We start from the raw sequence: 14,300 nt of genomic DNA, 5'->3' as shown, positions 1-14,300 counted from the left end.
AGTGAGTCTGCATTTGTCTGTGTGGGTCTGCGTGTATGATATTCCTTGTTATTTTGGGGATCAAGAGACTTTCTGACACAATGAATGTATTGTCTTTCTTAATTAATGAGACAAGTTAACGAGTGGTTACAATTTACAGTCCATTGGGGAACAACTTTAATGCAAGCTCATTACCATAATAACTGCTAATTGTATATTAAATGTGTTTTTCTTTGCATTCAGGTGGTGAGGTGCTTCATCTTGCACAGAATCATAGAGTCATACAGCACAGAAACAGTCTGATCCAACCAGTCCATCCCAAACGTAATCCCAAACTAAACTAGTCCCACCTGCCTGCATTTGGCTCATATCCTTAAAACCATTTCTTATTCATGTATGTATCTAAATGTTTTTTTAAACATTGAAACTATACCTGCATCCACCACTTCCTCTGGAAGTTCACTCCACACATGAGCCACTCTCTGGGTAAAAAAATTACCTCATGTCATTTTAAAATCTTTCTCCTTTCACCTTAAAAATATGCCCCCTGGTCTTGAAATCTCCAACCTCGGGAAAAGATACCTGCCACTCACATTATCTTTACCTTTCATAATTTTATAAAGGAGAAAGTGAGGTCAGCAGATGCTGGAGATCAGAGCTAAAAATGTGTTGCTGGAAAAGCACAGCAGGTCAGGCAGCATCCAGGGAACAGGAGAATCCACATTTCGGGCATAAGCCCTTCTTCAGGAATGAGGAAAGTTTGTCCAGCAGGCTAAGATAAAAGGTAGGGAGGAGAGACTTGGGCAAGGGGCGTCGGAAATGCGATAGGTGGAAAGAGGTCAAGGTGAGGGTGATAGGTCAGACTGGGGTGGGAGCGGAGAGGTCGGAAGAAGATTGCAGGTTAGGAAGGTGGTGCTGAGTTCGATGGATTTGACTGAGACAAGGTGGGGGGAGGGGAAATGAGGAAACTGGTGAAATCCGAGTTCATCCCTTGTGGTTGGAGGGTTCCTAGGCGGAAGATGAGGCGCTCTTCCTCCAACCGTCGTATTGTTGTGGTCTGGCGATGGAGGAGTCCAAAGACCTGCATATCCTTGGTGGAGTGGGAGGGGGAGTTGAAGTGTTGAGCCACAGGGTGGTTGGGTTGGTTGGTCCGGGTGTCCCAGAGGTGTTCTCTGAAACGCTCCGCAAGTAGGCGGCCTGTCTCCCCAATATAGAGGAGGCCACATCGGGTGCAGAGGATGCAATAGATGATGTGTGTGGAGGTGCAGGTGAATCTGTGGCGGATATGGAAGTTTCCTTTGGGGCCTTGGAGGGAGGTGAGGGGGGAGGTGTGGGCGCAAGTCTTGCACCTCCTGCAGTTGCAGGGGAAGGTGCCGGGAGTGGAGGTTGGGTTGGTGGGGGGGGTGTGGATCTGACGAGGGAGTCACGGAGGGAGTGGTCTTTACGGAATGCTGATAGGGGAGGGGAGGGAAATATATCCTTGGTGATAATTTTATAAACCTCTATAAGGTCACCTCTCAACCTCTTATTCTCCAGTGAAAAAACGTTCCAGCCTATCCAGCTTAAGTCCTTGCACTTAAATCCAATATTAATACCTACACATTATGATACCAGCTGTGGATGTCTGCACATATACTGCCCCTGAGGTTTCTTGCTCCTTATCACAATGTAAAACTCACAACTCCTTATATACTGTATATAGTGGGTTATCAAATACAGCTTTCTAGTGCAGTATCTAAGACCTTTCTTTTCACATGCTCATTTTAAACTGGTGCCTTCTCTCTGACTCATGTAAGTGCTATGATTTACATCAAAATAGAAACTGAAAGAAATGCAGATGCTGGAAATCAGAAACAAAAACAGAAATTGCCAGAAAAGCTCAGCAGGTCTGGCAGCATCTGTGGAGAGAAATCAGAGTTAATGTTTCGGGTCTAGTGACCCTTCCTCAGAACTATGATTTACGTCAATTATATTCTATCACAGTGAGCAGTAACTGGGAATTCACTTGTTTTCTGCTACTGACTAAAATAGTTTCCAGGATTAGGAAGTAAATGCTTTAACACATAATTCTGTAACTATAAGCTACAGACTGTACACATAAGCAATAGATTGGATTCTGTGTTCTAACATTCACTGCTTGACTCTCTGGATTGTAACATTAACTATAACAATTCAGGCATTATTTCTTAAATAATAAAATCTTGCATAAATATTCTCATGTGAATGTCTGCATATGGAAAGCAAACAGAAATTTATGGTGGAAGTTGGCCTACCATTGTGACTTTAAATGCAATATTTCGAGTTTTCCTGACAGAAAGGAGAAACTTGTTGCTGAATCTTTTCAAATTGCAATCATCACACAAAGACAAGAATACCAAATTTCAAACAATACACTAGGTTATGCTACGGGGAAAAGAATGCTGATAGGCTGGCAAGTTGACTCTCATCGACCAAGATGTTGTTATGAAGAAAACGATGGTGAACTATAGGCTCCCAATACTCCCCAGTTATTCAAAACAAAACAAGGTTTGAACATAACTCTTTTGTTTGCAGAGGCGGCTGGCTGTGCATTAATGTATCTTGTTTCTAGCAAACAGAAATGAGTCTTGTGGCTGCCTCAGCTGATTATCTTGAATAATTCCTTTCCCCATTGCATAAATCATTGCAATCATTTGAAATATGGCATTCTTGCAATTATCCTGATGAGTATGAAACAAAAAGCTTCAGTGATGATTATGACTAACCAGCAAGATTGAAAAATCCTTCAGTGGGCGGTCAAAAAGTCTTGATGCATGAGCTCACTCAGATGGAAATGCTAGAATTTACAACTAGCTGCTGTCAGACAGGATGACTTCTCTTGTTCCCTGACTGAACCAGTTAAATCAAAGGCACATATCTTTGGAAAGTTTTCAACCAGACTTACTAGAATACATTGGGGCCGAATACTGTGGCGAGGTTGTAAATGGTCATTCGATTGGTCTTTTGGTGTGCAGCCACTTGGGTCAGAAAGTGGCACAGGAATTTCAACACGAAATAGTTAACATCTGGAAGCTGCCTCAGAAGCCACTGCAGCTCCTCTTGATCTCCATTGCGACCTGGAACGAAGATAAGAAATTGATCTGTTTGACCAGCAGTGCAACAGAGGTGAAGAACATCACTGCTCTCCTTCCAATGGCCTCTCCTTAAAAGTCAAAGCAATATTTCCATCCCCAGTAAATTCAGTCGACCCTTATGTTACTAATTGCAAAGAAGGATCTGTATTTATATCACCTAATACTTACAGCACAGAAACTCATCCATGCTGCTTCAGGTAAAAGCCGGACATTCCTGATGAAGGGCTTTTGCCTGAAACATCAATTCTCCTGCTCCTCGGATGCTGCCTGACCTGCTGTGCTTTTCCAGAACCACTCTAATCTTGACTCTAAGCTCCAGCATCTGCAGTACTCACTTTTGCCCTGAAGTTGCACAGAACATTACAGTGCTCAAATAGTTAAATCTCTATCTGCCTATAATCTAATAATTTGCTAAATTGGAAGAGCCATGCATTTTGTCCATTTCCTGTGCAACTGTGACTTGGTTAATTGAGTATCATTACCCAAATAATCCTACAAGGCACATCCCTTATCTGCTAAATGTATGTCTCCTCACAACTGACCCCTTTCATCCACTGTTAACCAACTATTCAGGCCAATCTCCAGCTGGAGGCGATGAACTGCGAGTTCCAGGTCACAATATTTCTGGAAAGAAAAGAACTTGTATTTATATAGCACTCTTTGTCACTAAAGTGCTTTCCTGTCAGTGGACGCCTTCTGAAGTGCAGTCACTGTTGTATTGAAGGCAATTTGTGCACAGCAAGCTCCCACAAGCAGCACATACAACAACAAGCAGCTAACAGAGACACTCACATCAAAGACAAAAGCTTATGGCTTCAAGTCTCACTCTGGAGATGACAGCATGTAATTGGGGCTGTCACTCCTGGTCACAGCCTCACTCTCAGAGAGCTGCTTGGAGCAGTCACCCTGCTTTTCCTCAGGGTTACTGTTTGAATGAATCAGCCAAAGCTTGGGTAGACAGGGTGTTGCACCCAAATGGAGAAGGTTTACCCCAGTATGCATGACTGAATAATCCCCTGTTGGCTGAAGTGATTGCTCAGCTACTTTCAGCCTGCTTCCCCTCCTTATTGACCATCCAGCCCTTTGAGTGAAGTTCTGGGATATTTGTATCTTTCATCCTTTGACAATTTCCTGATTTCTCACCTCAGCCTTTTCCAAGTCTTTCAGTGGTTTTTCCTGTGCCTTCTTCCTTTCGTTCTGATTCTGCCTTAAACACTGTCGGCGTGCAATATCTTTCAGTTCTCAGCCAGGGCAAATACTTTGAAAGTCAACTTGGACCCTTGGCTCTTCACTGGACGCTGCCTGATCCATTGAGTTTTATGAGATGTTAAACTGAGACTCTATCTACTCACTTGGGTGAATCTGAAAGATGGCATCTGAGGAGCAGGAAAATCGACATTTCGGGCAAAAGCCCTTTTGTCCGAAACGTCGATTTTCCTGCTCCTCGGATGTTGCCTGACCTGCTGTGCTTTTCCAACACCACTCTAATCTAGACTCTGATTTCGAGCATCTGCAGTCCTCACTTTTGCCTGCCTGAATCTGAAAGATACCATGGCACAATGTTAAAAGTGAGCTGGGGGAGTTCTCCCTAGTGTTTCGGTCAATATTTAAATCTTATTCATCATCACAAACACAGACTGCCTAATCATTTATGCACTGCTGCTTGTGGAGACTTACTTTGTACAAACTGACTGCTGCTTACCCCACACTTCAAATGGATTTTGCAAGGTGTCTCAGGATGTCTTGAAGTTGGAAGAGGTTCTAGGCGCCTTTGCTTTCTTTGTCATAACAGCAAAACACACCAACAGATGAACATACACACACAAACACAGGCATGTATCTAAACACATGTACACACATAAACACATAAACACACATGCATATGCACACATACATACATGTACACATATGTGCACAAACACACATGCATATGTACATACAAACACATGATACAGATAAAATCTACCACTTATTGTTTTGGTATAAAGAAGCCCTGAAGGGCATCCTATAGCACAGTTCGTTGTGTCACTACCTCTGAGTCAGAAGCTCCTGGTTCAAGTTCCACTCCAGGACTTGATGACCAAGGGAGATGTGTTTAAACATGGTCAAACAGGTTGAGTATCACCTTGTAAGTGTTTGTAACATAAGCCAATGGCAAAAGCAGAAGAGATCATAGCCCATGATGGAGAAGAATTTGGAGCCTCTACCGTAGCTCCAGGTGATATCATCCGTCAGCACCTCAGATCTCTGGGTAGGCCTGTCACCTCTGTTGGCTAGAGCAGATCTGTGCCATCAGCACAGCGTATAATTCCTGTTCCGGCAGTGGAAAAGCTGGGAGACAAGGGAGTGACATGCGGATGGTGATGGCAGCTACAGAGCAAGACAGTCTGGAAAAGGGAATGCCATCCGCAGTGTGGTGAATTGAGGAGCTGCCTCCTTGCCCTGCCCATGGTGGGTGTGTTGGCATTGTGGATCTGACCTGCCTTCGAACAGAGAACAGAAGATGAGGAAAGAAGCACGTGGCAACAGGTAACAGAGAGAGACACAAATTCGTCAGGGGTTCAGAATGTCAGAAAGTAATTTTCAAATTCCAGCTCTCAAACACCAGCTACTTGGTAGAATAGCAGAGAGAAAATAACAGAGGGCACCTAAATAGCCTGTGTATCATTTTAAATGAGATCAGCATTCAGCTCAGTTAATTTTGTTTCATAGCATTACTGCGGCTACACATCTTTGCAACATTGTGTATCGCACAACATTCAAAATCAAAGAGTAAATGTCCAATGCTCCAATGGAGCTGTTAAGTATGTGATCAAGGATTTATTGTTTCCCTAATACCTGGAGAGACACAGTTATCATCTGATTTGATGCTAATCGCTCTTGGATATGAAACCTCCCAGACACAGGAAGGACAGTTGGTGCAAGGGTCTCATTTCACATGACTGACCACATGACTCACAAAAATTATAAACATTCGTCAAAATAGCTGCTCGCAACCGGGTGAGAATGCACACACTAACTTTAGACAAACTACGGCAATGGGCAGGTGGGCTGACTGTGCCATTCTCACTCTGAGCTCAGACACACACACACACATCCCTCCACACACAGACACACACACAGACACACACACAGACTTACACACACAGCCATATAGACACAAAGACAGGCTTACACACTGACACACACAGACATACATAAACACAAACACCCACCCACAGACACATGCTGACAGACATACATAGACACACACACACACACATTTTGCCAGGCATACACATGCACACAGATCAATACACACACACATACAAAAATACACACTCAGTCTTCACAATTACAAGTAGGGAGCTGGGACACACATAAAATAGTGATAGAAGACATGACCAAGAGCAGGAATGAGATTAATTTGCTCGTTCTTTCACCAACTGTGTGCCCTGGTTGGGTTCCATCAGCTTCTGATCTCATTAGAATCCAGGTTCAAATATGGGCAAAGAAGCTGAATTCCAGAGATGAGGTGAATGACTGCCCTTGACATCAAGGCAGCATTTGACCAAGGGTGGCATTAAGGAGCTCGAGATAAACTGGTGTCAATGGGAATTGGGGAATATGCTCCACTGGTTAGAATCATATCAGGCACAGAAGAAGATGTTGCAGTTGTTGAAGGTTGATCATCTGCTCTAGCTCCCCAAGGTACTTTACCATTTTCAGCTGCTTCACTAATGATTTTCCCTTCAGTTTAAGATCTGGCATGGGGATGTTCATCGACAATTGCACCACATTCAGCACCATTCGCCACATCCCAGATACTGAAACCAAATACAGAGGCTGGGAATTCTGCTCTGTATAAGTCACCTCCTAATCCCCCAAAGCCTACCCAAGATCTACAATGTACAAGTCAGCCATGCGATGGAATACTCCCTACTTGTCTGGATGGGGGCACTTCCAATATTAACAATAGCAAGAAGCCTGGCAATGTCCAGGACATTGATTCACACGGCATCCACTCAGGGGCAGGAGGCTACCTCACGGCTCAATAACTAGGGCCTGAGATTCTAGAGGTCCCACTATGGGTAGGGGGAGCAGCTGGTGCACTGGGGTCGAGAGCTGGACTGGGTACTGTAATTTCTGTTCCTGCCACTGTAATCCACCACCCTCTACACTCACTTCCTCCACTACCAACTCACAGTGATAGCAGTATATACCTTCAGACAGCACTTTCCAAACCCGTGATCTCAACCATCTAGAAGGACAAGGGCAGTGGATATATAGGAACACCCCCACCTGCAACTTCCCCTCCAGCCGCTCACCATCCTGATTTGGAAATTTATCCTTCAGTGTCACTGGGTTAAAATCCTGGAATTTCCTCCCTAATGGCACTCTGGTTGCCCCTACAACATGCAGAATGCCCTGGTTCAGGGCGAGTGATAAATGCTGACCATGCCTGCGATGCACACAGCAATGGGACTGGATGAGTTCCTTGTACGTTGTATGATTACTCTGGGACTGGAGCTGATGACCTGGGGGCAGCTCATGGTTGAGTTTGGCTGGGCCCTCAGGACGATGCTCAAGTTGGAAACTGTTCAGTAGTTCAGGGTGGGTGAAGCCAAATCTTCTCAGCTAACTCTGGAAGACCACAGTTGCAGGGTTAGTCTGCTGATCCCTTTCCATGCTCAGGATTGCTTCTACTAACAGGGAGGGCTCCCTGGAACGGATTGCAGGAAAGCTGCCAGGGGATTCATCCTTTGGCTTGAAAATCCATGGCCAATTTGTGCAGCTGGAAAAGTGACCCAAAAGCTGGTGAAAAAGATACAATTTATGGCTGAAAACCTGAAGGACATCAGACATTTAGTATTTTTCAGCTCGAATTCACTCGGGTCACATAATGACTTATATGAACCAAGATAATCTACCTATGAATATCATAATGGATTCACTCAGGGAAAATGCAGCACAATTAAACTGAAAACATGTCCTGCTTTAGCCATGGGGTGCAGAACATAACTGTGTTACAACAACCAATGTGGCCCAGCCTGAACTGAATGTCAAAACCTGATGATGTTTAAAATTTATATGAATACAATTTAACTTAAAGTTTTGGACAATAAAACCAAGATAATTCTGTTATCTAAATCACGCCACAAGTTCTTTATTGTTTAAATCATGTGCAAACTCATCAGACACTTATCAGATCCTCTGAGGCTGCCCCAGGTCTTCCAAAAGCAGGGAGTTAACCAAATCAGACAAAAACAATGAGACAGTTTCAAACTGAAGCCAGTTGTTTTGGTATTCCTGATACAGACATCCAATAAAAAAAATGTGGAGACTAGTGGTTGAGGACATTAAGGATTACTTTGTTTTATTTATTTTATTTTAGCTCAAGTGCTCAGTTTGCTATGTTGTACAAGGTCACCAAGTTAACAGCTGGCATCTAACCTAAGCTTCAGTACATCAGGCTTTGCTTGGCATTAATGTGGTGATGGGTGACAGACAATAGAGCTTTCTTGACCCATGACATGCAAACACCAAACACTTAACTGTTCTTTTCCCATTCCTGTCCCGGTCAAAAGATGATCACGAAACTTGATATTAACCCTTGCAGTACTGACTTCAACTTGAACATGCATCTTCCGAAATTACAACCACAATCAAGTGAAATTCTCATCGAAAAGCAGAACACTGTGGAGGCTGAATATAAAACGAGAAAATGATGGAAATATTCAGCAGGTTAAGGCAGCACTGCATTGCTGCTGTGAGGACATCCATCGAAGTTTGAGGAGCCAAAACCTTCTCTTTCAATTAAGCATTTCACAGCCTCTGGATTTAACACTGAGATTAACAATGGCTGACTATACTCGTTGCTCCATTTCATTTCCTTTTCTTTGCTTTGTTCAGTGTTTTTTTTTAAGCAAAGAAGCTCTGGGCACAAATCTTTGTTTCTAACCTTGCCCCTGAAGACTGACCTTCCTGTCTGTCAATCTCTCCTGTCTTCCACTCGATCACAGATCATCCTTCTGCTTTTCTTCTCTCACCCTTGCTTGGGATCTAATGCATCTCTAAATTTTCCCACTTCTGACGAAAGACACAAACCTTTGCTTCTCTTCATTACTCTGCATCTCTAGGGTTTCCTATTTTTATTTTAAGTCAAGCCCAGTGAGGGGCCTGTTCACGTCCCACTGCAAACCAAACCAGAAGCCCTTCTGGACAAAGTGGAATCTCTAGCCCACAATATTGACTAAGGTTTGCTGTGCAGTTCTGAGGGAGTGCTGCACTGTTGAAGGCGATGATTTTTCAGGTGATTTGCTAAGCGGAAGCTATGTTTATCCTGTCAAGAGGACGTACATTGTCCTGTTGAAATAGCTGTATGAGACCAGCCGCAACCTTCCTGGTGGTCTGACCTACATTTCTCCCTCGACCAATGTCTAATAAGAACATAGGAACTCGGAGCAGGAGTAGGCTGTCTGGCCCTTGGAGCCTGCTCCCCCATTTAATAAGATCATGGCGGATCTTCTAATAAACCAGATATTCTGAATACTAGCTCAGTTCTAGTTGTGGGCCTGCTTGTGCACAAATTAGCAACTAAATATTGCAAAAAGAAAAATATCTTATTGAAGCTTTTTGTCTTCCACTAGTCAGGTTTTTGGAGCGATGCTCCTTTGTCAGGTGGAGTGAGTCCAATTTTCAGGAGGAACTTCATTCTGAAGGCCAGGGTTCTCAGCAGAATCTGCAGGAGTCTTGTACCTTCAAGGCTGAGTGACTGGGCGTGCAATAACATTTCCCCCTTTTTTCTGGCATTTACCACTCCTGCCCAACCATGTGAGCTATGAGATTAGCATCTGAGACAGAGGGATGTCCAAGGTTAGCATTCAAGTGTCACTGTCAGAAGGTCATGGGTTCAAACTGCAACCTGGGGCTATCAGTACATCATCTTTAGCAAACAAAAAACAGAAATTGCTGGAGAAACTCAACAGATCTGACTGTGTAGAACATAGAACATTACAGCGCAGTACAGGCCCTTTGGCCCTCGATGTTGCACCGACCTGTGGAGAGAAAGCAGAGTTTCCAGCATCCAGAGTTCTTTGTGTTATTTTAGTACATAATCTTTGCTGGCACATTGGTCAGCCCTGGCGGAGAGCTATTTTCAGGGCTGGAAAACATCACAACTCATTATTTTCACAGATACAGTGAATTCTTTTGTAACACTGCTATCAACATTGTTTTGCATAGTATTGATTTTGTATTGCATTGTTACAAACAATTTTGATCAAATGTATCACTGTGAATGTTGCTCTTAGCCAGTTTGATTGAGTGGGTGGCACTGCTGTGTGTGAATCAGAAGATATTGGGTTCAAGCCCTTTTGGACAAAGTGGAATCTCTAGCCCACAATATTGACTAAGGTTTGCTGTGCAGTTCTGAGGGAGTGCTGCACTGTTGAAGGCGATGATTTTTCAGATGATTTGCTAAGCGGAAGCTATGTTTATCCTGTCAAGAGGACGTACATTATCCTGTTGAAATAGCTGTATGAGACCAGCCGCAACCTTCCTGGTGGTCTGACCTACATTTCTCCCTCGACCAATGTCTAATAAGAACATAGGAACTCAGAGCAGGAGTAGGCTGTCTGGCCCTTGGAGCCTGCTCCCCCATTTATTAAGATCATGGCGGATCTTCTAATAAACCAGATATTCTGAATACTAGCTCAGTTCTAGTTGTGGGCCTGCTTGTGCACAAATTAGCAACTAAATATTGCAAAAAGAAAAATATCTTATTGAAGCTTTTTGTCTTCCACTAGTCAGGTCAATTCACAACAATACCAATGCAAAGGAAACACAACTCTTTTGTACATTATGAGAGGAGACTGCTGATTGGTTGGCAAGTGGACTCAGGTTGGTCGAGTCGTTCCAGTGAGAATGCAGCAGTTAGATGATGTCTTGACAGTTAATTGCCACGCCTTGTTTAATTTTAAATAAGGAAGAATGCTTCATCGATATGTTGCCCTCTGAACTGAACCAGAGAATGGCTGCCATCTATTTTGTGAATTTGAAACAGACACAATGTCAGCATATGTTCCTTCTGCCTGCAAAGAACTGGGCCCTGTGTTTTAATATTTCTAGCTTCCAGTACATCCACACTACCAGACTGACTGACAATCTTAAACTCATTATCACCTTAATTAATGACACGCTCAGGAATATTTAGTGAATGCTGCCCATTCAGGGAATGACATTTAAAGTTGGACATTGTATTTTGGTTTTTGCAAACGGGAGCTGTTTGAGTGCAGTCATTACCTTACTTAGCAATCATGTGTTTTTATTTCTACAGTGCAAAGCTATTCAGTTGGGACGTCTTGAGGTAGGGAAATGTCCAATTATCAGTCTTTCATTTCCTTCTGTGGTTCCCAATGCTCGCTCGTCTACACTTTCTGGGGTCAGACTGAATCCTTGATAGGTTAATTGTTAAAGAAAGCTGTCCCAAGGCCTGCACAGACTTCAACCTCTGCACAATGGCCTGTTTAGGAGCAAAACTAACATTGATTTATGTCAAATTGACCCTGATTTGCCAAGGACTGAATAGTACAGGGATGCAATACATGACACAATATGGTTGTTTTGGATGGGATTTGGTTAGTAGCGCAACATACAACTGTTACTTTATGAAGCATCCAACATTTTCTGCTTCCAATGCATTGGTTCTGATAAGCATCATCAGAAAGTTGCTCTCAGTTCAACAGCAAACAATGTCGAGATGGGTGAAGTTTCTGAATTCTCACTACTCCTGGAAATAGTAACTCCAATACAACCTTGTGTATAATGTGTGCATGAGACTGCAAGATGGTCAAAGTCATTACCCTCTCAGTATCGCCATTATCTAAGCAGGCCTCTAATGGTTTTCATGGACAAATCACCCCCTCAACAAGTGAAGCCATTCACTGGTATCCCTCCTAGAATTTTCCTGGAGGATTCCCAGGGACAGAAGACCATCTGTCCACCCAAACATGATTCCCTGAGCCAGACAGTTCAGAGTCTTCTGGGGCTGGGTTGTCTGGACCTCAATGGGACCTTTGCCAATAAGTCTGACAGCAAAGGCCATTGCACCCGAGATCAAGTGGGAGTCACTGCGGGGTAATCCACTTGATGACCCACTGAAGATAAAGTAACTCAGGAAAAAATACTTAAAGGAAGGAGCTAGCAAATAAGTTTTCTGGCATCGTGACGTTGGGCTGAGGGGATGTACAGAGTTAGAGGAAAATATCTGAATTCTGAATGCCCGTATTGGGCCAAAGTCACGCAGACAGGCACTCGCCTGTATCAGGAGCTGAGCTACAAAGTGTAGCCATGATGTCCAGGATAGGCTGCGTTTCATTCAGCCCTGTGCTGGCGACGTGAGAGTGAGTGTGGATCAACTAGAGCTCCCTATCCCTGTTGAAATAACCTTTCAGGGCCAGTTCAAAACTTGGTGCCAAAATATGAACCAAGAGAAAACCTCAAACACATATTTCAGTCTCCAAATCTGCAACCCTTAGAAATGAGGGGGTGCGGCTATTGCATTGGCCTCGATTAGTTTTAAAGTTGGCAAATAGAAACAGAAGTCAAGGATTGTACATATTGTCTTGCAGTACATGAACTGTGTCTGCAGAGGGTGCTACAACTGTGCTGCTGAACGTGGTAGCTTGGGAAAGCTTTGTCATTTAGTTAATGAGCTTCTGGAAGGGAAAATATTGTTTGAGTTGAAATATTTGGCCAGCAGAAGGAATAGCGACAATTGAGGGAATAGTCAACTGGCCAATACTTGTTTAGGTTGGCCACATTACTGAATAAACCTGACTCTGAATGCAGGCGAATACAAACTCGAGAAATAAACTGTGTAGTTCAGAAAGGACTGATGGTGTGCGGACAGGAAATGACCCGCAAGATGGGAAGGTCAAGGTTATTGTTATTGGTTGTCCCTTGGAAACAGGATGATTGCCTTCCATGGGTCTGAAGATGGTTGACAGGGCTGACTAGAGATCTTGAAGACTTTTCTAGAAGGAAAATCCAGCAAAAAAAAACCTGTGAATGACGCCTACTGATCCAATGTGTTTACCTCAGAACAGTGCTCAAAAATGATCACTGTATTTCATTTCCAGATACTCCGGTTTATTTTGCCAGTTTTGCTCCCTGACCCACTCGCTGTTCTCACTGCCCCTCTTCGTTTTGATGTTGCAGGTCTCAGAAGCTGGGATCCTTCCTACAGACTCTGCCTCTGCCTGGTCCAGTCCAGGGTGACAGTCTCCCAGGAGTTAACGCTCTTCTCAATGTTTCAGCATTATCCCTGAAGTGTGTCCTCCTCTGGTGTGGCTGCCCTGAACTAAGTCTTCAGAGGAGCTCATTTCCCAAGATGCTTCAGGCCCACATGCAAGGGACCACCAACCCAGTGTGGGAGGAGATCCTCACTCCTGAACAGAAGATGAGCAGCCTATTTTTCCAGCCTAGTTATGTTGCATTGAACATATGCCGTTAACTATCAACATTTCTTCCTGAAGTGCTTTTTACATCTTGCCAGCAGTTCAAGAACTGTAAAATGTGGGGCACTGTGATGTGAGTTTGACTCCAACAGGGTATTTAGCCTCATGTGGCAATGCTTATGTCAATACCCTGCGACATAACAATCAATGGGGGATGTTGCAGAATTGAAGAACCTAACAGAAGTTCATTACAGCTAACTAGCATATGCACACCTTAGATTATAAATGAACAGCATGCTTCCAGTGGCATGTCATGCTGCTAACGCTCTGGGGTTGAGATGGAGTATGAGGTCTTCATACCCTCAGGCCACGTGGTAAGATGATTTCCTGAGAATGCCTCTTAAAGGTATATTTACATATAGACCATGAGATATAACACATGCAGAGGCACTTGATCATTTTTGCAGTTTTGTGATTTTTTTTGTTGGGTGTCTCCAAATTAGTGCAGAATCCTTACTTGGCCATGAAAATTTTCATTGTTTGTAGGAGGAACAAACGTCAGATTTCCAATTCCCTTTGTGTGAAAACATGCTCCCTGGTTTCACTTTGAAATGGCTTGGCTCAAATTTTAAAGTGTACCTGCCCGTTCAAGGGGATTCAGAGTGTGGGGGCGAGGGGAGTGGGGGGAGGGTGATTGCCAGAGGCATAATTGAACTACCAGAGCCAGGCTGTTCAGGATCAATGTCATGAAGCATTTCACAGGGTGGCT

At 43.6% G+C, this 14,300-nt stretch overlaps 1 protein-coding gene across 3 annotated transcripts in view; it reads right to left on the bottom strand.

The window, feature by feature from the left end:
* fam13a (family with sequence similarity 13 member A) overlaps positions 1-14,300 on the bottom strand; it is a 223,677-nt gene that overhangs the window by 158,377 nt on the left and 51,000 nt on the right. For all 3 annotated transcript variants that reach the window (XM_043674376.2, XM_043674377.2, XM_043674375.2), the window contains one exon: positions 2,903-3,074. In XM_043674376.2, the coding sequence (XP_043530311.2) occupies positions 2,903-3,074 (172 nt within the window). The remainder of the gene's footprint in view (positions 1-2,902; positions 3,075-14,300) is intronic.

This window comes from Chiloscyllium plagiosum, unplaced genomic scaffold (assembly GCF_037043375.1).
Source record: "Chiloscyllium plagiosum isolate Xiang-an unplaced genomic scaffold, Cpla_swu_hap1 HiC_scaffold_36, whole genome shotgun sequence".
NCBI classification, from domain to species: Eukaryota; Metazoa; Chordata; class Chondrichthyes; order Orectolobiformes; family Hemiscylliidae; genus Chiloscyllium; species Chiloscyllium plagiosum.
This window is presented reverse-complemented; position numbering and strand designations above follow the sequence as displayed.